Source organism: Salmo salar, chromosome ssa17 (assembly GCF_905237065.1).
Source record: "Salmo salar chromosome ssa17, Ssal_v3.1, whole genome shotgun sequence".
Lineage (NCBI taxonomy): Eukaryota > Metazoa > Chordata > Actinopteri > Salmoniformes > Salmonidae > Salmo > Salmo salar.
The window spans coordinates 85,508,074-85,531,709 of record NC_059458.1 but is presented as its reverse complement, the minus strand read 5'-3'; the positions used below and the strand labels follow the sequence as shown (position 1 = coordinate 85,531,709).

At 44.3% G+C, this 23,636-nt stretch overlaps 1 protein-coding gene across 18 annotated transcripts in view; it reads right to left on the bottom strand.

Moving 5' to 3' along the window:
- The window catches only part of nrcama (neuronal cell adhesion molecule a), a 151,556-nt gene that overhangs the window by 14,001 nt on the left and 113,919 nt on the right, over positions 1–23,636 (bottom strand). For 8 of the 18 annotated variants that reach the window (XM_045700299.1, XM_045700303.1, XM_045700307.1 and 5 more), the window contains 23 exons: positions 22,516–22,711; positions 21,987–22,004; positions 21,280–21,385; positions 18,512–18,705; positions 16,402–16,524; positions 15,981–16,151; positions 15,390–15,449; positions 12,892–13,003; positions 12,435–12,619; positions 11,406–11,537; positions 10,856–10,999; positions 10,539–10,650; positions 9,153–9,319; positions 8,174–8,321; positions 7,747–7,871; positions 7,039–7,068; positions 6,498–6,599; positions 2,899–3,096; positions 2,197–2,267; positions 1,818–2,043; positions 1,151–1,266; positions 704–908; positions 127–249 (listed from right to left, as the gene is read on the bottom strand). In XM_045700299.1, the coding sequence (XP_045556255.1) occupies positions 127–249; positions 704–908; positions 1,151–1,266; positions 1,818–2,043; positions 2,197–2,267; positions 2,899–3,096; positions 6,498–6,599; positions 7,039–7,068; positions 7,747–7,871; positions 8,174–8,321; positions 9,153–9,319; positions 10,539–10,650; positions 10,856–10,999; positions 11,406–11,537; positions 12,435–12,619; positions 12,892–13,003; positions 15,390–15,449; positions 15,981–16,151; positions 16,402–16,524; positions 18,512–18,705; positions 21,280–21,385; positions 21,987–22,004; positions 22,516–22,609 (2,962 nt within the window). In that variant the 5' untranslated portion in view covers positions 22,610–22,711. The remainder of the gene's footprint in view (positions 1–126; positions 250–703; positions 909–1,150; positions 1,267–1,817; positions 2,044–2,196; positions 2,268–2,898; positions 3,097–6,497; positions 6,600–7,038; positions 7,069–7,746; positions 7,872–8,173; positions 8,322–9,152; positions 9,320–10,538; positions 10,651–10,855; positions 11,000–11,405; positions 11,538–12,434; positions 12,620–12,891; positions 13,004–15,389; positions 15,450–15,980; positions 16,152–16,401; positions 16,525–18,511; positions 18,706–21,279; positions 21,386–21,986; positions 22,005–22,515; positions 22,712–23,636) is intronic. The other 10 variants (XM_045700305.1, XM_045700308.1, XM_045700313.1 and 7 more) reach the window with 5 other exon arrangements.

The following is a 23,636-nucleotide window of genomic DNA, read 5'->3' as shown; positions in this document are numbered from 1 at the left end:
AAATGCTTCCTTTGATTTCAAACCAATCCAGTGAGGCACACACACATACACACCCAGAAGGGTTGGAAGCCAGGGTCAGCCACAGATGCAACAATAAAAATGCAGCAAATTGCCCAGCAGACTTACCTGGCTGGTATTTGAGTGTGTAGCCGGTGAGGCGACCATTGTTGTCCTGTGGAGGACCCCACTCCAGCGTCAGAGAGTCCATGTTGGTGTTCTTTATACGCAAGAAGGAAGGAGGACCGGGTACTAAACACACACAGATAAACACATGAATACAATGTCATAACGTGTGGATGCAATTATGCAAAATGACTTATTAACTAAAGAAAACCATCATTCATAGGCACACAACCATACAGTAACGTACAGACAAAACCATTCTAACCTGATATGGTCAGCATTGTTTCCAGCCCATAGTCAGCCCCTTCCTACAGTACAGCACAATGCATGACTATATGTATACGGTAGTGGTGGCTGGTGGAACTTTAAATGGGGAGGACGGGCTCATAGTAATGGCTGGAGCGGAATGGATGGAAGGGTCTCAAATACATTAAACATCTAGTTTCCATGTCTACCATTCCATTTAATCCATTCCATTCATTATTATGAGCCATCCTCCCCTCACCAGCCTCCTTTGGTATATGGATTAAACACAGAGAATCTATCCAACAACAGTAGGAGTCTGAATGATGCCCCTTACCTCCCTCTGGGGTCTCAAAGTTGTGGTTGGGGCTGAGGGGCCCCTCTCCCTTGCCGTTGACCACCCTGATGTTCAGTGTATAGAGGCTGTAGGGTTTGAGGCCTGGTAGTCTGCCGTCAGTCCTGTTCCCACTGAAGGCCAACACCTGCTGCTCCTCCTGCTGTGCCTCTGCCTGGTGGAGGCTACGCTCACGCCAGTAGGACACCTGCAGGACCACACACACATCAGACAAACATTCTGGTCTAAATTACCAGGTTCTTCCTGGTTCCATGATCGGCAGATTTCCTACTTATTCCCTCCTGATTGCAGGAAGATCTGGGCATTTTGGCAAACATACCAGAATGTTGCCCCGAACTAACTGATGTATGTATTTAAGTATCAATATATTGTGGTGATAATAAATCTTTCTCCACATTGTGAGGGATCTCTGGTTGCTGTATACAGTACCTTGTAGCCCTGGAGTCGTCCCCTGACCATGGAGGTGAGGACAGGCTCCCAGTGAACCTCTGCTAGTGTCCCGTTCTGAACCAGCACCTGGACACTCTCTGGGGCTGACATGGGCACTGAGTGACAGACAAAGATTTCAACAGACTATACTCCATACTGGCATGAAATATTTCCTGACAACAACCTTCTAATTTGTATTCTAACTAGAAATGATTGGAGCTAGAAGTTACTGGAACTTATGGTGACAGTTTTCAGTTAGAAAATGACCATTCCTCTGTCCATTCACAACCTCCTCAGTTACATAGACCTACCCATGTACAGTAGTAGTACTCACAGTCCTCTCTACACACACACACACACACATTTTTTTACATTTTAGTCATTTAGCAGACGCTCTTATCCAGAGCGACTTACAGTAGTGAATGCATACATTTCATTTCATGGGAATCGAACCCACAACCCTGGCGTTAAACACCATGCTCTACCAACTGAGCCACACGGGACTACACAAACACACAAACACACACACACACACACACACACACACACACACACACACACACACACACACACACACACACACACACACACACACACACACACACACACACACACACACACACACACACACACACACAGAGAGAGAGACACATACTACAATACTCACCGTCCTCTCCAGAGTATCCCACCACCGCCTCAGGCGCTGGTCCGTTTCCGTAGTCGTTCACCGCCTGAACTTTGACCTCGTAGGGTACGAAAGTGGGCGTGCCTGACACCACATACTTGGAGGCGTTAGCCACGGTCTCAGACGACCAGTCCTCCTCCACATCCTTCTGTCTCCAGTTCACCTTGTACTGTAGTCCTGGCCCGTTGGACTGGAGGCCTGTCAGCTCCTATGGCAGAGATATTACAGGGGAAGAGGGGTCTTGGAATCACTGGGATAATAGTGAGATGGTGACACCATGAATAGGGTCAGGAATGCTCACTGTAGGCTGCTGAATAGAGACTAATGATACTGATTATACTTTAGATGGAGCAGATCTTACCTTCCATGAGATGACTAAGTTATTATGTTCAGTTCCAACACCTTGGACATCTGTTGGATTCACATCTGGAGCTAACAGAATCACAAACAGATCACAGATCAGACCAAACCTCTTGCCTTTTCTACAGTGTACATCAGAACCTTCTTACTCTATAGTCATCCCTACCTCTCACTCTAACACTTCTGACCATCTCCTCTATAGTCATCCCTACCTCTCACTCTAACACTTCTGACCATCTCCTCTATAGTCATCCCTACCTCTCACTCTAACACTTCTGACCATCTCCTCTATAGTCATCCCTACCTCTCACTCTAACACTTCTGACCATCTCCTCTATAGTCATCCCTACCTCTCACTCTAACACTTCTGACCATCTCCTCTATAGTCATCCCTACCTCTCACTCTAACACTTCTGACCATCTCCTCTATAGTCATCCCTACCTCTCACTCTAACACTTCTGACCATCTCCTCTATAGTCATCCCTACCTCTCACTCTAACACTTCTGACCATCTTCCTCTATAGTCATCCTACCTCTCACTCTAACACTTCTGACCATCTTCCTCTATAGTCATCCCTACCTCTCACTCTAACACTTCTGACCATCTCCTCTATAGTCATCCCTACCTCTAACCTCTACAGTTTCAAAACAGACTATTTGCATTTCTTTGACAATAAAGTAAGATCCACAGTATAGTTTTACCTGCAGGGTTGGTCCTGTACTGTCTGGAGGGCTGGCTGGGCTGGCTGTAGCCCACATGGTTCAAGGCCAGAACCCTGAAGGAGTAGTAGGCGTAGGGAGACAGGTCCAGGTGGGCCGTGGTCTTGGTGCCCTCCTCCTCTGTCAGGTTGTGCCACACCCCAGCCTGGTGGAGCAGGTCCTCATACTGGACTAGGAACTCTGGGAGGGGAGACAACATGGAGGAGGGGTTAGAACATGGAGGAGGGGAGACAACATGGAGGAGGGGTTAGAACATGGAGGAGGGGTTAGAACATGGAGGAGGGGTTAGAACATGGAGGAGGGGTTAGAATATAGAGGAGGGGTTAGAACATGGAGGAGGGGTTAGAACATGGAGGAGGGGTTAGAACATGGAGGAGGGGTTAGAACATGGAGGAGGGGGCATGGAGGAGGGGTTAGAACATGGAGGAGGGGTTAGAACATGGAGGAGGGGTTAGAACATGGAGGAGGGGTTAGAATATAGAGGAGGGGTTAGAACATGGAGGAGGGGTTAGAACATGGAGGAGGGGTTAGAACATGGAGGAGGGGTTAGAACATGGAGGAGGGGTTAGAACATGGAGGAGGGGTTAGAACATGGAGGAGGGGTTAGAACATGGAGGAGGGGTTAGAACATGGAGGAGGGGTTAGAATATAGAGGAGGGGTTAGAACATGGAGGAGGGGTTAGAACATAGAGGAGGGGTTAGAACATGGAGGAGGGGTTAGAACATGGAGGAGGGGTTAGAACATGGAGGAGGGGTTAGAAGATGGAGGAGGGGTTAGAACATGGAGGAGGGGTTAGAACATGGAGGAGGGGTTAGAATATAGAGGAGGGGTTAGAACATGGAGGAGGGGTTAGAACATGGAGGAGGGGTTAGAACATGGAGGAGGGGTTAGAACATGGAGGAGGGGTTAGAACATGGAGGAGGGGTTAGAACATAGAGGAGGGGTTAGAACATGGAGGAGGGGTTAGAATATAGAGGAGGGGTTAGAACATGGAGGAGGGGTTAGAACATGGAGGAGGGGTTAGAACATGGAGGAGGGGTTAGAAGATGGAGGAGGGGTTAGAACATGGAGGAGGGGTTAGAACATGGAGGAGGGGTTAGAACATGGAGGAGGGGTTAGAACATAGAGGAGGGGTTAGAACATGGAGGAGGGGTTAGAATATAGAGGAGGGGTTAGAACATGGAGGAGGGGATAGAATATGGAGGAGGGGTTAGAACATGGAGGAGGGGTTAGAACATGGAGGAGGGGTTAGAATATAGAGGAGGGGTTAGAACATGGAGGAGGGGTTAGAACATGGAGGAGGGGTTAGAACATGGAGGAGGGGTTAGAACATAGAGGAGGGGTTAGAACATGGAGGAGGGGTTAGAACATGGAGGAGGGGTTAGAACATGGAGGAGGGGTTAGAACATGGAGGAGGGGATAGAATATGGAGGAGGGGTTAGAACATGGAGGAGGGGATAGAATATGGAGGAGGGGTTAGAACATGGAGGAGGGGTTAGAACATGGAGGAGGGGTTAGAACATGGAGGAGGGGTTAGAAGATGGAGGAGGGAAATGGATTGGATCTTGGGTCGGTAGTGACCCTGTCGTGTTCATTATAATACAGTACTCTGTGTAGGGCTGTTGTGTTCATTATAATACAGTACTCTGTGTAGGGCTGTTGTGTTCATTATAATACAGTACTCTGTGTAGGGCTGTTGTGTTCATTATAATACAGTACTCTGTGTAGGGGCTGTTGTGTTCATTATAATACAGTACTCTGTGTGGGGCTGTTATGTTCATTATAATACAGTACTCTGTGTGGGGCTGTTGTGTTCATTATAATACAGTACTCTGTGTAGGGCTGTTGTGTTCATTATAATACAGTACTCTGTGTAGGGCTGTTGTGTTCATTATAATACAGTACTCTGTGTAGGGCTGTTGTGTTCATTATAATACAGTACTCTGTGTAGGGCTGTTGTGTTCATTATAATGCAGTACTCTGTGTAGGGCTGTTGTGTTCATTATAATGCAGTACTCTGTGTAGGGCTGTTGTGTTCATTATAATACAGTACTCTGTGTAGGGCTGTTGTGTTCATTATAATACAGTACTCTGTGTAGGGCTGTTGTGTTCATTATAATACAGTACTCTGTGTAGGGCTGTTGTGTTCATTATAATACAGTACTCTGTGTAGGGCTGTTGTGTTCATTATAATACAGTACTCTGTGTAGGGCTGTTGTGTTCATTATAATACAGTACTCTGTGTAGGGCTGTTGTGTTCATTATAATACAGTACTCTGTGTAGGGCTGTTGTGTTCATTATAATACAGTACTCTGTGTAGGGCTGTTGTGTTCATTATAATACAGTACTCTGTGTAGGGCTGTTGTGTTCATTATAATGCAGTACTCTGTGTAGGGCTGTTGTGTTCATTATAATACAGTACTCTGTGTAGGGCTGTTGTGTTCATTATAATACAGTACTCTGTGTAGGGCTGTTGTGTTCATTATAATACAGTACTCTGTGTGGGGCTGTTGTGTTTATTATAATACAGTACTCTGTGTAGGGTTGTTGTGTTCATTATAAATGTCACGTCCTGACCAGCAGAGGGAGTAAGTGTATAAGTTTTGGTCAGGGCTTGGCAGAAGGAGTTGTGTTTTGCATGTTCTGTCTAGGTTGGGTTGTTCTATGTATAGTTAATTGGGGTGGACTTCCAATTGAAGGCAGGTGTGTGGTGTTGCCTTTGATTGGGATTCCTATATTAATTGGGTGTGTTTGTCTGTGTGTTGGTTCGTAATTGTTTGTGAGCACTGCGTTGATTGAGCCTGCTACACTGTCTAGTCGTGAGTACTGTTTATTGTTTTTTCCATGTGGATGCGTTTCTGAGTTTAAATAAAAAGATGAGTATCCACATACCCGCTGCATTTTGGTCCTCCCTTCAACACCACGACGAAATCCGTGACAATAATACAGTACTCTGTGTGGGGCTGTTGTGTTCATTATAATACAGTACTCTGTGTGGGGCTGTTGTGTTCATTATAATACAGTACTCTGTGTAGGGCTGTTGTGTTCATTATAATACAGTACTCTGTGTAGGGCTGTTGTGTTCATTATAATGCAGTACTCTGTGTGGGGCTGTTGTGTTCATTATAATACAGTACTCTGTGGGGCTGTTGCGTTCATTATAATACAGTACTCTGTGTAGGGCTGTTGTGTTCATTATAATACAGTACTCTGTGTAGGGCTGTTGTGTTCATTATAATACAGTACTCTGTGTAGGGCTGTTGTGTTCATTATAATACAGTACTCTGTGTAGGGCTGTTGTGTTCATTATAATACAGTACTCTGTGTAGGGCTGTTGTGTTCATTATAATACAGTACTCTGTGTAGGGCTGTTGTGTTCATTATAATACAGTACTCTGTGTAGGGCTGTTGTGTTCATTATAATACAGTACTCTGTGTTGAAGGCGTTGTGTTCATTATAATACAGTACTCTGTGTAGGGCTGTTGTGTTCATTATAATACAGTACCCTGTGTAGGGCTGTTGTGTTCATTATAATACAGTACTCTGTGTTGAAGGTTGTGTTCATTATAATACAGTACTCTGTGTGGGGCTGTTGTGTTCGTCCCCAGGTATCCAGGTGAGCTGGACGCTCCTCTCTCTCTGGTCAGTCAGCTCCAGGTCTGTAGGGGGGTCTGGTTCCTCTGGAGAGGAAAACACAGTGTCAGTACCACTCACTACAACAACAAGGTCACCTGATGCTTTGGGGGGTGGGAGTCAGCATGCCTTGTTTGATAAACGGAGTAAGTGAGCGTGAGTCCAAAATGAGCAGGATCCAACTCCAACCCAAAACACAATAGTCAGATGGACATAGTTACTACTATTACTAATAATACTCATCACACTACTGAATCAATCTAATGATACACCAGACACTTCAAACACACACAGACTGGTTCTCTCTGGTCACGGACGTCAATATGCCACTGCAGTAGCATCACAACAGAGCCATAGCATGCTAACAAAACGGACAGGACTGCTACAGTAAGGGTGAAGGTCAGCTCTCACACACTCAGGACTGAGGGAGAGGCGTGGATGAGGAATGATGATGATGATATGGCCAACAGGACTAGAGTTGTTTACCGTAGACAATAGCAGGAGTTGGAGTAGCCTCTGAGAGAGCAAGGACAGGAGTCAGATAGGAGTGAGAGGTTAGTGACAAAACACTGGTCTCAGAGAGAGGAAGAATAGGACTACACAGCAACAGGAAGGTTATGAAATACTGGTGTTACTATAGTCAATCATCAGTATTACAACACTCTAGTATTGGTTATGAAATACTACTGTTACTATAGTCAATCATCAATATTACAACACTCTAGTATTGGTTATGAAATACTAGTGTTACTATAGTCAATCATCAATATTACAACACTCTAGTATTGGTTATGAAATACTAGTGTTACTATAGTCAATCATCAATATTACAACACTCTAGTATTGGTTATGAAATACTAGTGTTACTATAGTCAATCATCAATATTACAACACTCTAGTATTGGTTATGAAATACTAGTGTTACTATAGTCAATCATCAATATAACTACACTGTAGTAGTACAACTCTGTGAGCATTAGATCAGACTACAAAGTATTGAAATAAAGATGTTAACAGACTATTCAGAACATGTACATGCGTGTCTACCACAGAGATGAAACATATCAAATGGTCATTAGAGTAACTAGAGGACATAGAATATAGGTAGCTGATAGAACGATGAAAGGATACAATGTGTTGTATATCCTAAGATAAGTTAGCTAAACATCATGTGAAGTATAAAGGTAAACCCACCAACGACGGTGAGCATGGCGCTAGCTGAGTCCTGGTCCAGGGTGGTGTTCATGACACAGGTGTAAGTTCCCTCGTCCTCCTCTGTCACGTCGTTGATGGTCAGACTGTCAGTGTCCACCAAGAACCTAACATAACACCACCACACACAGTCAGACAATCATGCTTACAGTAACCTCCTCATCCAATCATACATTTAACAAATACATGATTTTTTCAGGCTTTTGCTCCAGCCCTGCTGTAACACACCTAATGCAGGGGCCTGAGGAGGGCCTGAGGAGGGCCTGAGGAGCAGTTTGATTAGTAGAATGAGGTGTGTCAGAATCAGGGAGGACGTTATCTCTCCTGGACTAGGGTTGACCACCACTGGCCTATAGCAGACCCATATCTATAGAGAGAAGGTGTGTATAGAGGAGATGGTCTACAGTACCTCTCGTCGTCAGGCAGCTCTCCGTTGTCTTTGAGCCAGTTCATGGTGGGGATCAGGGTGGGGTCGTGTTTAACTTTACACTCAAACACTGCCTTCCTGTTCCTCTGGACCACCATGTACTCTGGCTGGGCCAGGATCCTCGTCGGCTCTGAAGGACAATACACACATATATGGTTACACTTCATATGAATACCCTCTTAATAACGCATTATAACATCTAGAACTACATTCATAATGCATTATAACATTTATAACTACATTCATAATGCATTATAAGTGTCTATAAATACATTCATAATGCATTATAAGTGTCTATAACTACATTCATAATGCATTATAAGTGTCTATAACTACATTCATAATGCATAATAAGTGCCCATAACTACATTCATAATGCATTATAAGTGTCCATAACTACATTCATAATGCATTATAAGTGTCTATAACTACATTCATAATGCATTATAAGTGTCTATAACTACATTCATAATGCACCATAAGCGCATTCATAACACCTTATGAGCTATGTGCATAATACACAATAATGCACAACACAGCCATAGGTGATAGATGGTCATAAACATCTATAACTACATTCATAAAGGATTATAACATCTATAAATACATCCATAAAGCATTATAAGTGTCTATAACTATATTCATAAGGCATTATAACATTTACAAATACATCCATAAAGCATTGTGTCTATAACTATATTCATAAAGCATTATAACATCTATAAATACATTCATAAAGCATTATAACATCTATACATGCATCCATAAAGCATTATAAGTGTCTATAACTATATTCATAAAGCATTATAACATCTATAAATACATCCATAAAGCATTATAACATTTATACATACATCCATAAAGCATTTCAACATCTATAAATACATTCATAATGCATTATAAGTGTCCATAACTACATTCATAAATCATTATAATCAGGTTATAAGCAGGCTTGTCTGACCTTTGACCTCCAGGTAGACATGGTTCTCCTTGGTTCCCAGGTTGTTGGAGGCTATACAGGTGTACTTGCCACTGTTCAGGGACTGGGCTACGTTGATCTCTAAGGTACCATTATTATGGATCACATATGGGTCTCTATTCAGGATACTGGTCTGGCTGTCCTTAAACCTGCAGAGGAAACACATTAGAACACTGGGTCCCTGTGAGACTTCATCAATGTAGTTATTCATCAGCTCAGTTCTTTAGGAGAAGATCATGTAGAACAGTTTGTGACTGTAGGACTTTACAGGACACTGTGTGATATTCATTTAGCAGCTCTCTGTTCACAATCACACTAGCCTCAGTGAACTCCATTAGGAAGTGCAGTGGTGTTACCAGAGTGGAGTAACCAGAGTGGAGTTAACAGAGAGGTGTTAACATTAAGGTGTTAACAGAGTGGTGTTACCAGAGTGGTGTTAACAGAGTGGTGTTAACAGAGTGGTGTTAACAGAGCGGTGTTAACAGAGCGGTGTTAACAGAGCGGTGTTAACAGAGTGGTGTTAACAGAGTGGTGTTACCAGAGTGGTGTTACCAGAGTGGTGTTAACAGAGTGGTGTTAACAGAGCGTTGTTAACAGAGTGGTGTTAACAGAGTGGTGTTACCAGAGTGGTGTTAACAGAGTGGTGTTACCAGAGAGTTGTTAACAGAGTGGTGTTAACAGAGTGGTGTTAACAGAGTGGTGTTAACAGAGAGGTGTTAACAGAGTGGTGTTAACAGCGTGGTGTTAACAGAGTGGTGTTAACAGAGTGGTGTTAACAGAGTGGTGTTAACAGAGTGGTGTTAACAGAGCGTTGTTAACAGAGTGGTGTTAACAGAGTGGTGTTAACAGAGTGGTGTTAACAGAGTGGTGTTAACAGATAGGTGTTAACAGATAGGTGTTAACAGATAGGTGTTAACAGAGTGGTGTTAACAGAGTGGTGTTAACAGAGCGGTGTTAACAGATTTAACAGATAGGTGTTAACAGATAGGTGTTAACAGAGTGGTGTTAACAGAGTAGTGTTAACAGAGTGCCCTTTACAACATCCCTAAGGGGTGTCTCTTGTGAGAAAGGTTATTGAGATTGTGGAAAAGCTACTGGGCAACCACTGGAGACGTACTATACCTACTTTATAAGCAAGATGGCAAACTGACTGACTGGCTTGTGAGACTAGAGTCTGTCTGGCTGGCTGGCTTGTGAGACTAGAGTCTGGCTGGCTGGCTTGTGAGACTAGAATCTGACTGACTGGCTTGTGAGACTAGAGTCTGACTGACTGGCTTGTGAGACTAGAGTCTGTCTGGCTGGCTGGCTTGTGTGACTAGAGTCTGGCTGGCTGGCTGGCTTGCAAGACTTAGAGCCAGATGGACTAACCATGTGATGGTTGGTATGGGCGAGCCGAACGAGGCACAGTCCAGGAAGGCAGGATTGTTGGTGATGACCTGGTACACATTGTTGGGGGGAGTCAGCACCCTTGGTGCTTCGGCTGAAAACAGAAACAAATAATATTGATAATGATTACTATACCATAACGTGACATGAGAATGATGCAGCGAACACAAAATGCTCTCATTGGCCAAAACAATGTTCAAGAGTTGTAAAGCTCAAGAGTTTAGAGTTTTTATTTGTTTATTGACTTAATATTCTGATTCTAAAAGGCAGATTCAATGGTTGTGTTTCCAGTAACTCACCAAGCACATTGACAAAAGCATTAGCCAGCAGGTAGCCAAACTCATTGGAGGCGTTGCACTGGTAGACAGCGCTGGAGCCAGTCTGGACGTCGCTCAGAATCACTGTGTCGTCCTCCACTTTCCGACTCATGTCCTTTGGAGAGTCTATCAAGGGATCACAGGCTAGATATACAGTATGTCACACATTCAATCCTCTGCTCACTCTTCCTCCTGCACATCTGGATGTTCATACTCACTTGAGAGATAACATCATATAGATGTGTGCTCTGGCCACATAGGGGATGAATCCTAATTTGATTGGATACTCTACTTGCGCGCAGCACCATATTTTGTGCAAATCCCTCATTGACATCAATGAATGATTTATGCAATAGGATATGAGCTCTGCAGCTGTTCTACCTATTTAAGTGAAACACACGGACTATAAATCTCTCTGGATAAGAGCGTTTGCTAAATTACTAAAATGTAAATGTACGCTTCAGTGTGCATTTCTCCAGTTAGGATTCGTTCCATTGAGCCTCTGTCTGGGGTGGAAGTGTACTAGACTCACCTTCGACGGGGACTCCGTTGACGGACCAGGCGATTTGGGGCTTGGGGTCTCCACTGACCCTGCAGGTAAGGATGCCCGTCTCCTTCGGGGCCAGGATCAGGTTCCTGGGGGCACTGATCCAGAACGGAGCCGCTGGGGGGGGAAGGGGGGGTGAAAGATAGTCAGAGAAAGAGAGAGAGAGGGACAGACCTGTAGAATACCCCTTTTAAAATCGGTAACACTGTAAAGGTACTAGTGTTAGGAACATTACTGTTACGGTAACACTGTAAAGGTGCTAGTGTTAGGAACATTACTGTTACGGTAACACTGTAAAGGTACTAGTGTTAGGAACATTACTGTTACGGTAACACTGTAAAGGTGCTAGTGTTAGGAACATTACTGTTACGGTAAGACTGTAAAGGTACTAGTGTTAGGAACATTTCTGTTACGGTAACACTGTAAAGGTACTAGTGTTAGGAACATTACTGTTACGGTAACACTGTAAAGGTACTAGTGTTAGGAACATTACTGTTACGGTAACACTGTAAAGGTACTAGTGTTAGGAACATTACTGTTACGGTAACACTGTAAAGGTACTAGTGTTAGGAACATTACTGTTACGGTAACACTGTAAAGGTACTAGTGTTAGGAACATTACTGTTACGGTAACACTGTAAAGGTACTAGTGGTAGGAACATTACTGTTACGGTAACACTGTAAAGGTACTAGTGTTAGGAACATTACTGTTACGGTAACACTGTAAAGGTACTAACTAGTGTTAGGAACATTACTGTTACGGTAACACTGTAAAGGTACTAGTGTTAGGAACATTACTGTTACGGTAACACTGTAAAGGTACTAGTGTTAGGAACATTACTCTTACGGTAACACTGTAAAGGTACTAGTGTTAGGAACATTACTGTTACGGTAACACTGTAAAGGTACTAGTGTTAGGAACATTACTGTTACGGTAACACTGTAAAGGTACTAGTGTTAGGAACATTTCTCCACAAATTCCCCCTAGCCCAAACTCTTCGTTGTGTCACAGACCTTTGACGTTGACTTTGATGGTGTGATGGGCGGAACCTAGGCTGTTCTTGGCCGTGCAGCGGTAGTCCCCGGCGTCCGCCTCCATCACATCTGCGATCTTCAACGTCTTCTGGAAGTTGTGGAAGGACATCCGGCTGCTAGGAAGATCGCCACTCTCCTTATACCAGGACACCTCCGGAGTCGGGCTAGCAGAAACAACATCAACAAAATAAATCACTTACCAATATCTGTGTATTGTCCACAGTCCAAGAACAGACAGACAGCTAGTCAAATGTTGTCTAGGTAACCAGCCTGATTTTGCAATACCAAACATGTTGTTGTCTTGACAAGGCAACAAAGTAGTATTGCTGAATGTCACATACAAAGATTAAACAAATCAACCTGCCCTTGTGCAAAAACAGAAGTAAAAACCTTGTGCCCAGCAGTCTTGTTCATGCAGTGTTGTGGGCGTACTTACAGTCCTTCAGCGATACACTCTAGCTCCAGAACCCCTCCCCTCAGGGCCATCTGGGTGCTGCTCCGCCCCAGAGGAGCCATGAAGCTGGGTCGCCGCTCCCCCGATGGACTGTCTGGAGAACAGGACAGGAAACACAATCATCTCACCACCAGAACCACACCCTCTTATACCCTGTTCACACTACTGAGCCAATCCGAGCTGAGCCAAGCTAAATAGTACTTCACTGACCTGGGTGGTGGGTAAATATAGTTGCTGAATTGTGGAAAGGCTATAACTGTCTGTAGCTAGCTGTGACCATTCAGTTCGTAGAGCCAGTAGTCCAGCACCAGCGGCATATAGACTATTAAAGGATAGTAGTAATATCCCGTGCTGTTATGGACTGTGATAGTGGATATATAATGAGTTAACTGTAGCCAGGCAGGCCCTACGTTGGCCCTTTCACAGGCTGCTTCCCAAATGGCTCCCTTTTCCCCATAGTGCACTATATAGGACCACTGGTCTAAAGTAGACACACAACACCTGGAGAGTCAGGCCGTCCAGTCGTCAATCTGTTGCCATGACAACCAAGGGATCTAGGATCTCTCACTTAGTATCCTTCCTCGATATAATCATATGACAGATTTTAGCCTCATGCTAGCTACGGCTGCTATGATTCTGACATGTTTATCCCTAAGCAAGCCCTTACTGAAAGGTCTTGGTAAATCTCTTGCAGTCATTTTACAATGAGACTAGATTGAGTGAGTAGAGCTGGGGGGAATGTGTGGTATACAGCACATTGACGTGAACCGCTGATTGGATGGACAGAACACAGATTGTGTTTAATGATCTTTCCATGCATGCCTTTTTCAGGGTCAGAGACTTACATTAAAAGAACATGGAAAGATCTAGATGAGAGAGGGAGAAAATACTGTATACGGCTCAGACAAGAGTTTCATCATACTAGTCCTGTATGCTGTGTGCTTCACTTTGGATTTCATCATCTAACTATTGGGTTATGTGTTGAATTTAAACTAGGAGGAGCATCCTTTTTACTATGAATAATGCTAAACTAATGGGAAGCTTATGGTTAACGTTAGTAGATGAATGCCCATTGGTTAACATTAGTAGATGAATACCATTGGTTTGGAAGGAATATCCATCCAAAGAAAGGAACATCCATTGCAGTAAAGAAAATGGATTTGATTGGTTGCTTTTTCTTGATGGGTTTCCTACAAATGAATCCACCTTTTAGGCATTTGGTTTTCCAAGTGAGAAGGTAAGCTAAGTTAACACAGTACAGGGTAAAGGGAGAGGGTTTGGTTATGGAATGTAATTAACATTGTTTGATGTTATTTTGTTATATTATGTTATCAATGTTAATTTAGTCACACTGGATGAGGTTGGGAGTAGATGATCAGGTCAGGTATATTCCAGGTAGGTTATACTACAGGTGTTGGAGTCAGGTATATTCCAGGTAGGTTATACTACAGGTGTTGGAGTCAGGTTGGTCAGGTATATTCCAGGTAGGTTATACTACAGGTGTTGGAGTCAGGTGGGTCAGGTATATTCCAGGTAGGTTATACTACAGGTGTTGGAGTCAGGTGGGTCAGGTATACTCCAGGTAGGTTATACTACAGGTGTTGGAGTCAGGTTGGTCAGGTATATTCCAGGTAGGTTATACTACAGGTGTTGGAGTCAGGTGGGTCAGGTATATTCCAGGTAGGTTATACTACAGGTGTTGGAGTCAGGTTGGTCAGGTATATTCCAGGTAGGTTATACTACAGGTGTTGGAGTCAGGTGGGTCAGGTATATTCCAGGTAGGTTATACTACAGGTGTTGGAGTCAGGTGGGTCAGGTATATTCCAGGTAGGTTATACTACAGGTGTTGGAGTCAGGTGGGTCAGGTATACTCCAGGTAGGTTATACTACAGGTGTTGGAGTCAGGTGGGTCAGGTATATTCCAGGTAGGTTATACTACATGTGTTGGAGTCAGGTATATTCCAGGTAGGTTATACTACAGGTGTTGGAGTCAGGTGGGTCAGATATATTCCAGGTAGGTTATACTACAGGTGTTGGAGTCAGGTGGGTCAGGTATATTCCAGGTAGGTTATACTACAGGTGTTGGAGTCAGGTGGGTCAGGTATATTCCAGGTAGGTTATACTACAGGTGTTGGAGTCAGGTGGGTCAGGTATATGCCAGGTAGGTTATACTACAGGTGTTGGAGTCAGGTGGGTCAGGTATATTCCAGGTAGGTTATACTACAGGTGTTGGAGTCAGGTGGGTCAGGTATATTCCAGGTAGGTTATACTACAGGTGTTGGAGTCAGGTGGGTCAGGTATATTCCAGGTAGGTTATACTACAGGTGTTGGAGTCAGGTGGGTCAGGTATATTCCAGGTAGGTTATACTACAGGTGTTGGAGTCAGGTGGGTCAGGTATATTCCAGGTAGGTTAGAATAAAAGGAGGAGTTGGGATGGGGCTGGGTTCACTTTGGGGTAAGGGGGTAAACCAGCACTCACCAACAAATAAATTGTTCGTATAATTGTACATAGCTGCCACAGTTTCATTGATTGCATCCACTGTAAAAATCAATCAGAACATCATGAGCATGCAGTACTACATAGACATCTACAGGGAACAACCATGGGGAGATTCAGTTTAGAGAAAGGGATATCATCAAACAAATATCATCAAACAACAGCAACATGAAAGGACAGTTAAAAAATCCCTCACACATTCCAATGATGAGTATTACAAAATATTCTAGAAGATTGTCACTATATTAAAATATTGCAAAACAAGGCAATGTGAAGATGCACAGAAACATGTAAACATACAATGACAAAATGTCAAGGTGTCCGCTAACACTCAGATAGGACCAGACAACTCAGGGAAGGGAGGACCCAGGGACAGCCCAGGACAAAGACCGTCTTGCCCAAATTTGCTCCCTTCGCCTTGGCCCTAACCCTTGTTTACAGATCTGAAGGGTATCGATAGGTATAAACAGTGTAGAGGTGGAGCTTCCACCTTACAGATCAGCAAACATCTAAGGTTTAGGAACCCACTGGGACTGGTTAAAAGCCTCTGTGCTGAGTGGGATGGACACTTACTGTCCAGGACTTTGACAGTGATGGGTTGTTTCTGCTGGATGGTCTGTGTGTGGGGGAAGCGGGCGTAACAGATGTAGTCGTTCCTGGTGTCGTCCAATAGGACGTTAGAGAAGTACAGGTCTCCGTTTAACGCCTGGGACACACGCGTGTTCTGAGGCAGGCGCTGGAAGTCTACGGGGGGGAGAGAAGAGGAAGAGATGATGTAGCACATGAAATATTTTACACATGATGACTGTATACAATTACACTAAATATTGATGCTTACTAACAACTAAAAACAGACCCTATATAATCTCAGAACACATTGTATTGCACAGTCCGGCAATATGACTTCTAGAATTGGAGTTTACAGCATACTGTCTGGATGTAAGCCAACACACAACACTGATGTAGAAATGTATGAAACCCCTTGAAGACTTACTGTTGTCCATCCAGAAGATGATGGGAGGGGGCAGGCCTGCAGGGGGTCGACACTGCAGCACCAGAGACACTCCCACCTGTACCATGATTGCCTCTTTCCTCTCCTTCGACCACAAGGGGGACCCTGTGTCACACAAACAGACATCATACAGACAGCCGTGAGGTAGGGGCCCTGTGTAAAATGTACAACAGGGAAAATTGGAGGTAGGGGCCCTGTTTAAAATGTTCAACAGGGAGGTAGGGGCCCTGTTTAAAATGTTCAACAGGGAGGTAGGGGCCCTGTACAACAGGGAGTTAGGGGCCCTGTTTAAAATGTTCAACAGGGATGTAGGGGCCCTGTACAACAGGGAGTTAGGGGCCCTGTTTAAAATGTTCAACAGGGAGGTAGGGGCCCTGTACAACAGGGAGTTAGGGGCCCTGTTTAAATGTACAACAGGGAGGTAGGGGCCCTGTTTAAAATGTTCAACAGGGAGGTAGGGGCCCTGTTTAAAATGTTCAACAGGGAGGTAGGGGCCCTGTTTAAAATGTACAACAGGGAGGTAGGGGCCCTGTTTAAAATGTACAACAGGGAGGTAGGGGCCCTGTTTAAAATGTTCTACAGGGAGGTAGGGGCCCTGTTTAAAATGTTCTACAGGGAGGTAGGGGCCCTGTTTAAAATGTTCAACAGGGAGGTAGGGGCCCTGTTTAAAATGTTCAACAGGGAGGTAGGGGCCCTGTTTAAAATGTTCTACAGGGAGGTAGGGGCCCTGTTTAAAATGTTCTACAGGGAGGTAGGGGCCCTGTTTAAAATGTACAACAGGGAGGTAGGGGCCCTGTTTAAAATGTTCTACAGGGAGGTAGGGGCCCTGTTTAAAATGTACAACAGGGAGGTAGGGGCCCTGTTTAAAATGTACAACAGGGAGGTAGAGGCCCTGTTTAAAATGTTCAACAGGGAGGTAGGGGCCCTGTTTAAAATGTACAACAGGGAGGTAGGGGCCCTGTTTAAAATGTTCTACAGGGAGGTAGGGGCCCTGTTTAAAATGTACAACAGGGAGCTAGGGGCCCTGTTTAAAATGTACAACAGGGAGGTAGGGGCCCTGTTTAAAATGTTCTACAGGGAGGTAGGGGCCCTGTTTAAAATGTTCTACAGGGGAGGTAGGGGCCCTGTTTAAAATGTTCTACAGGGAGGTAGGGGCCCTGTTTAAAATGTTCTACAGGGAGGTAGGGGCCCTGTTTAAAATGTTCTACAGGGAGGTAGGGGCCCTGTTTAAAATGTTCTACAGGGAGGTAGGGGCCCTGTTTAAAATGTACAACAGGGAGGTAGGGGCCCTGTTTAAAATGTTCTACAGGGAGGTAGGGGCCCTGTTTAAAATGTTCTACAGGGAGGTAGGGGCCCTGTTTAAAATGTACAACAGTGAGTTATGTCTTTAAAATATCAGAATGGTTAACTATAATCTGTAAAGACATTGAAAATATCTGCTGATTGTAATACTTGTTCAATACAGATTCATCATTCCTTCAGGGAGAGTTTACAAAGTGGATAGGTTTGTTATGGCTGGAATCCCAGGGTAAAAGAGTTGTACTAAGGTTGGCTAAGGTTAAAAACAGGCTAAGGTTAAAGACAGGCTCAGGTTAAAGACAGATTAAGGTTAAAAACAGGCTATGGTTAAAGACAGGCTAAGGTTAAAAACAGGCTAAGGTTAAAAACAGGCTAAGGTTAAAAACAGGCTAAGGTTAAAGACAGGCTCAGGGTAAAGACAGGCTAAGGTTAAAGACAGGCTAAGGTTAAAGACAGGCTAAGGTTAAAGACAGGCTAAGGTTAAAGACAGGCTCTGGTAAAGACAGGCTCAGGGTAAAGACAGGCTCAGGGTAAAGACAGGCTAAGGTTAAAGACAGGCTAAGGTTAAAGACAGGCTCAGGTTAAAGACAGGCTCAGGGTAAAGACAGGCTAAGGTTAAAGACAGGCTAAGGTTAAAGACAGGCTCTGGGTAAAGACAGGCTCAGGGTAAAGACAGGCTCAGGGTAAAGACAGGCTAAGGTTAAAGACAGGCTAAGGTTAAAGACAGGCTCAGGTTAAAGACAGGCTCAGGGTAAAGACAGGCTCAGTAACAGTTGGAAATAACGGTTCTTACTCGACTGTCTGATGACGATGTTGTTGGAAACTGCAGTCCCGTGCTCGTTGCGTGCGGTACACTGGTATATCCCCTCGTAGGCCTCAGCCTTCTCCCCACTGATGTCTATGACCAGCGTCCCTGAGCTCGGCTTCATCAACACCTTAGAGTCCTTCTCCACGTCAAAATGTGTCCCATTCCGTGTCCAGGAAAAGCTGGATGAAACATAAGGGGTTAAAGTAGGCTAGAGTAGAGTAGAGTAGAGTAGAGTAGAGTAGAGTAGAGTAGAGTACAGTACAGTACAGCACAGTACAGTACAGTACAGTAGAAAATGTAATTGACACTACATGGAATAGGGCTGAATAACAATGACTAGTCATTGGGAATCATGTGATTCATTTGGAAACCTCCTCTTGAGGGTCAGTACTGTAAACTGTCAGTACTAGGTGGTGTATCTAATAGTTTAGAAACCTCCTCTTGAGGGTCAGTACTGTAGGTGGTGTATCTAATGGTTTAGAAACCTCCTCTTGAGGGTCAGTACTGTAGGTGGTGTATCTAATGGTTTAGAAACCTCCTCTTGAGGGTCAGTACTGTAGGTGATGTATCTAATAGTTTAGAAACCTCCTCTTGAGGGTCAGTACTGTAGGTGGTGTATCTAATGGTTTAGAAACCTCCTCTTGAGGGTCAGTACTGTAGGTGGTGATGTATCTAATAGTTTAGAAACCTCCTCTTGAGGGTCAGTACTGTAGGTGGTGTATCTAATGGTTTAGAAACCTCCTCTAGAGGGTCAGTACTGTAGGTGTGTCACAGCTGTCTTCAGAAATGGACCAAGGCGCAGCGGGAATGTGGATACTCATATTTTAATTCAAAAAAGGAGTAAAGCATCCACCGGACAAAAACAATAGACGACAGCAACAGTCTTGCAGGCACACAAAACGCAATGCAAGAACAACTACCCACAACCCCAAAGAAAAACACACACTACTATATAGGACTCCCAATCAAAGGCAACTCAACACACCTGCCTTCAATTGGGAGTCCAATCACCAACACAACACTTAACACACAAAACCCTGCCACATCCTGACCAAAACTAATCCAATTGCTCCCTCTGCTGGTCAGGACGTGACAAGGTGGTGTATCTAATGGTTTAGAAACCTCCTCTTGAGGGTCAGTACTGTAGGTGGTGTTATCTAATAGTTTAGAAACCTCCTCTTGAGGGTCAGTACTGTAGGTGGTGTGTATCTAATGGTTTAGAAACCTCCTCTTGAGGGTCAGTACTGTAGGTGGTGTTTCTAATGGTTTAGAAACCTCCTCTTGAGGGTCAGTACTGTAGGTGGTGTATCTAATAGTTTAGAAACCTCCTCTTGAGGGTCAGTACTGTAGGTGGTGATGTATCTAATGGTTTAGAAACCTCCTCTTGAGGGTCAGTACTGTAGGTGGTGTATCTAATGGTTTAGAAACCTCCTCTTGAGGGTCAGTACTGTAGGTGGTGTATCTAATGGTTTAGAAACCTCCTCTAGAGGGTCAGTACTGTAGGTGTGTCACAGCTGTCTTCAGAAATGGACCAAGGCGCAGCAGGAATGTGGATACTCATATTTTAATTCAAAAAGGAGTAAAGCATCCACCGGACAAAAACAATAGACGACAGCAACAGTCTTGCAGGCACACAAAACGCAATGCAAGAACAACTACCCACAACCCCAAAGAAAAACACACACTACTATATAGGACTCCCAATCAAAGGCAACTCAACACACCTGCCTTCAATTGGGAGTCCAATCACCAACACAACACTTAACACACAAAACCCTGCCACATCCTGACCAAAACTAATCCAATTGCTCCCTCTGCTGGTCAGGACGTGACAAGGTGGTGTATCTAATGGTTTAGAAACCTCCTCTTGAGGGTCAGTACTGTAGGTGGTGTATCTAATAGTTTAGAAACCTCCTCTTGAGGGTCAGTACTGTAGGTGGTGATGTATCTAATAGTTTAGAAACCTCCTCTTGAGGGTCAGTACTGTAGGTGGTGATGTATCTAATGGTTTAGAAACCTCCTCTTGAGGGTCAGTACTGTAGGTGGTGATGTATCTAATAGTTTAGAAACCTCCTCTTGAGGGTCAGTACTGTAGGTGGTGTATCTAATGGTTTAGAAACCTCCTCTTGAGGGTCAGTACTGTAGGTGGTGTATCTAATGGTTTAGAAACCTCCTCTTGAGGGTCAGTACTGTAGGTGGTGATGTATCTAATGGTTTAGAAACCTCCTCTTGAGGGTCAGTACTGTAGGTGGTGTATCTAATAGTTTAGAAACCTCCTCTTGAGGGTCAGTACTGTAGGTGGTGTATCTAATGGTTTAGAAACCTCCTCTTGAGGGTCAGTACTGTAGGTGGTGTATCTAATGGTTTAGAAACCTCCTCTTGAGGGTCAGTACTGTAGGTGGTGATGTATCTAATGGTTTAGAAACCTCCTCTTGAGGGTCAGTACTGTAGGTGGTGTATCTAATGGTTTAGAAACCTCCTCTTGAGGGTCAGTACTGTAGGTGGTGGTGTGTCTAATGGTGTATCTGTAACCTTAAAGGGTTCTCCTATGGGGACAGCCAAATAACCCTTTTTGATTCAAGATACCACCTTTTATTTCTAAGAGTGTAGAGACCCTCAAGAGGGAGTTTCTACTTAACTGTAGGTAGTTAGGCGCAGTCAGGTGTCACAGTCAAGTGTTACTAAAGCGATGGACGATGGGTCTCTATGGTAATGGTCTCCATGGGGATTTATTCACACAGCATTCCACTCACCTGGGATGCGGCTTCCCTTTGGCCTCACAGTAGATGAGGATGTTCTCCCGAGGGTCGATGATGAAATCCTTAGGTGATTGGTGGGTTATAGTGGGAGGCTGTGGTACTGGAGGAGAGGGGTAAGAGGAGTGTTAAACAGAGGTAAATCTATACACACTTCACTCCACAATGTACACACACACACACACAGTGAGAGAGAGACACACACACTCACAAACACACACATATGCACACACACACACTCACTCAGAGAGAGAAGCAGACGCAACACGTTAGCAACACGTTAGCAACACGTTAGCAACACGTTAGCAACACGTTAGCCAGCATTAAATCAAATGGAAGGAAAAGTAAAGAGCATGCACTCAGCAGGATAAGATGCAGCAAACACTTCCTGTAGCGATCAACCACAGCACATTGTCTAGTGGACTACTAGACAACTAGAGAACATGCTACATGTATATCATCACTTCATCTTATTATTCCTATGGATGATAATTGTATTCCCATTCAATTAAATGGTTCAAACATCAGTAACAAACATGAAATCACAAACCTCAATAAAAAGCTTGTTTGTAAACACAGGGGCCAAAATAGCTGCATGCAAATTTAGCAACGTCACTCCAATCCCCACAACAGTAAGATCTCCACACTCCATCACTCCACAGCACATCTCACAGCAGAGTCAGAGTCATGGACCCATCACTTACATCCTTCCAGAACCTTAGCTTTTTGTCCCCCATGAATGGTCATAAAAACGTTGCGGAAGGTGAGGAAAGCTAAGTATTAGTCAACAGGCAGATAAAGATAATGTGGGTAATGTCTGAGTGCCAAATGACAGCCTATTCCCTATATACTGTAGTGCACTACTTTTGACCAGCGTGCATAGGGCTCTGGTCAGAAGTAGTGCACTATAAAGGGATTAGGGTGCCATTTGGGATGCATACAATGTGGCAAGACAGTACTAGAGGATTCCTCTCCACTGTGGTTGAACTAAATCATCATGTGAGATCTGTCCCAACATGCATATCATGTCACCATACAGTGTTGTTGAGATGCAAGTCACTGGACGGGAGCTACTGTATCTATGGTAAATTGACTGGATGCTTCCAAACCCTCTATATACTAACTTGTAACCAGTAATGTCATGAAATCTGAAAACAAATAATTCCAGTAACAAAATAATACAGTACCCATTCAATATTGTGATCTACAGTCACCATATCCTGCTGTACTTACGGTCAAGAGGCACTTCTAAGGCTGTGGTCATGCGACCAAGGAATATCACCAGCAAAGCACCGCTGCTCAGCACCCATTTCCACTTCCTGTCCATGGTCCAGCGTGTCACGTTAAAAGTCTTCCCCCCTGGTCAGAGCTCTCCACAATCAGGACTACGTGAGGGACAAGCAGGGTATCCACCACCCCAGCCAGTCAGCTGAGAGAGAGAGAGAGAGAGAGAGAGAGAGAGAGAGAGAGAGAGAGAGAGAGAGAGAGAGAGAGAGAGAGAGAGAGAGAGAGAGAGAGAAAGAGAGAGAGAGAGAGAGACAGACAGACAGACAGACAGACAGACAGACAGACAGACAGACAGACAGACAGACAGACAGACAGACAGACAGACAGACAGACAGACAGACAGACAGACAGACAGACAGACAGACAGACAGACAGACAGACAGACAGACAGACAGACAGAACAGAGAGTTTTGTTCATTAGGATCTACCTTAGATACTGCCCATGCAGCAGTGCAGTAAGAACTACTTAAGAAATTACATTAATGCAAAGTGAAATTGATGTACACCATTAGATTATCTTAACACGTCAATTCAACAAAGAACTTCAAACAACCACAAAACAGAAAACCGCCAAGGGCACCTAAGTCGTCAAAGGATACCTATGAACACTACAGTGTACAGCAGGTCTCAGTGCTCCAGCAAGGATTGGAACTGGACTGGCAGTAGTGTGTTTGGCTGTAACCACAGACCACAGGTGAGAAGTGTTCACCGGACATGGTACATTGTCCCAGACCTGAGTTTTCAACCCTCTCTCTCCCTTTCCCTCTCTCTCTCCCTTTCCATCTCCCTCTCTCTCTCCCTTTCCCTTTCTCTCTCCCTCCCCCTCTCTCTCCCTCTCCCCCTCTCTCTTCCTCTCTCTCTCCCTCTCCCTTTCCCTCTCTCTCCCTTTCCCTCTCTCTCTCCCTTTCCCTCTCTCTCCCTTTCCCTCTCCCTCTCTCTCTCCCTTTCCCTCTCCCTCTCCCCCTCTCTATCCCTCTCTCTCAAATCTCTGTCTCCCTCTCTACCACACCTGCTGTTTCGACCTCTGAATGCTCAGCTATGAAAAGCTAACTGACATTTACTCTTGA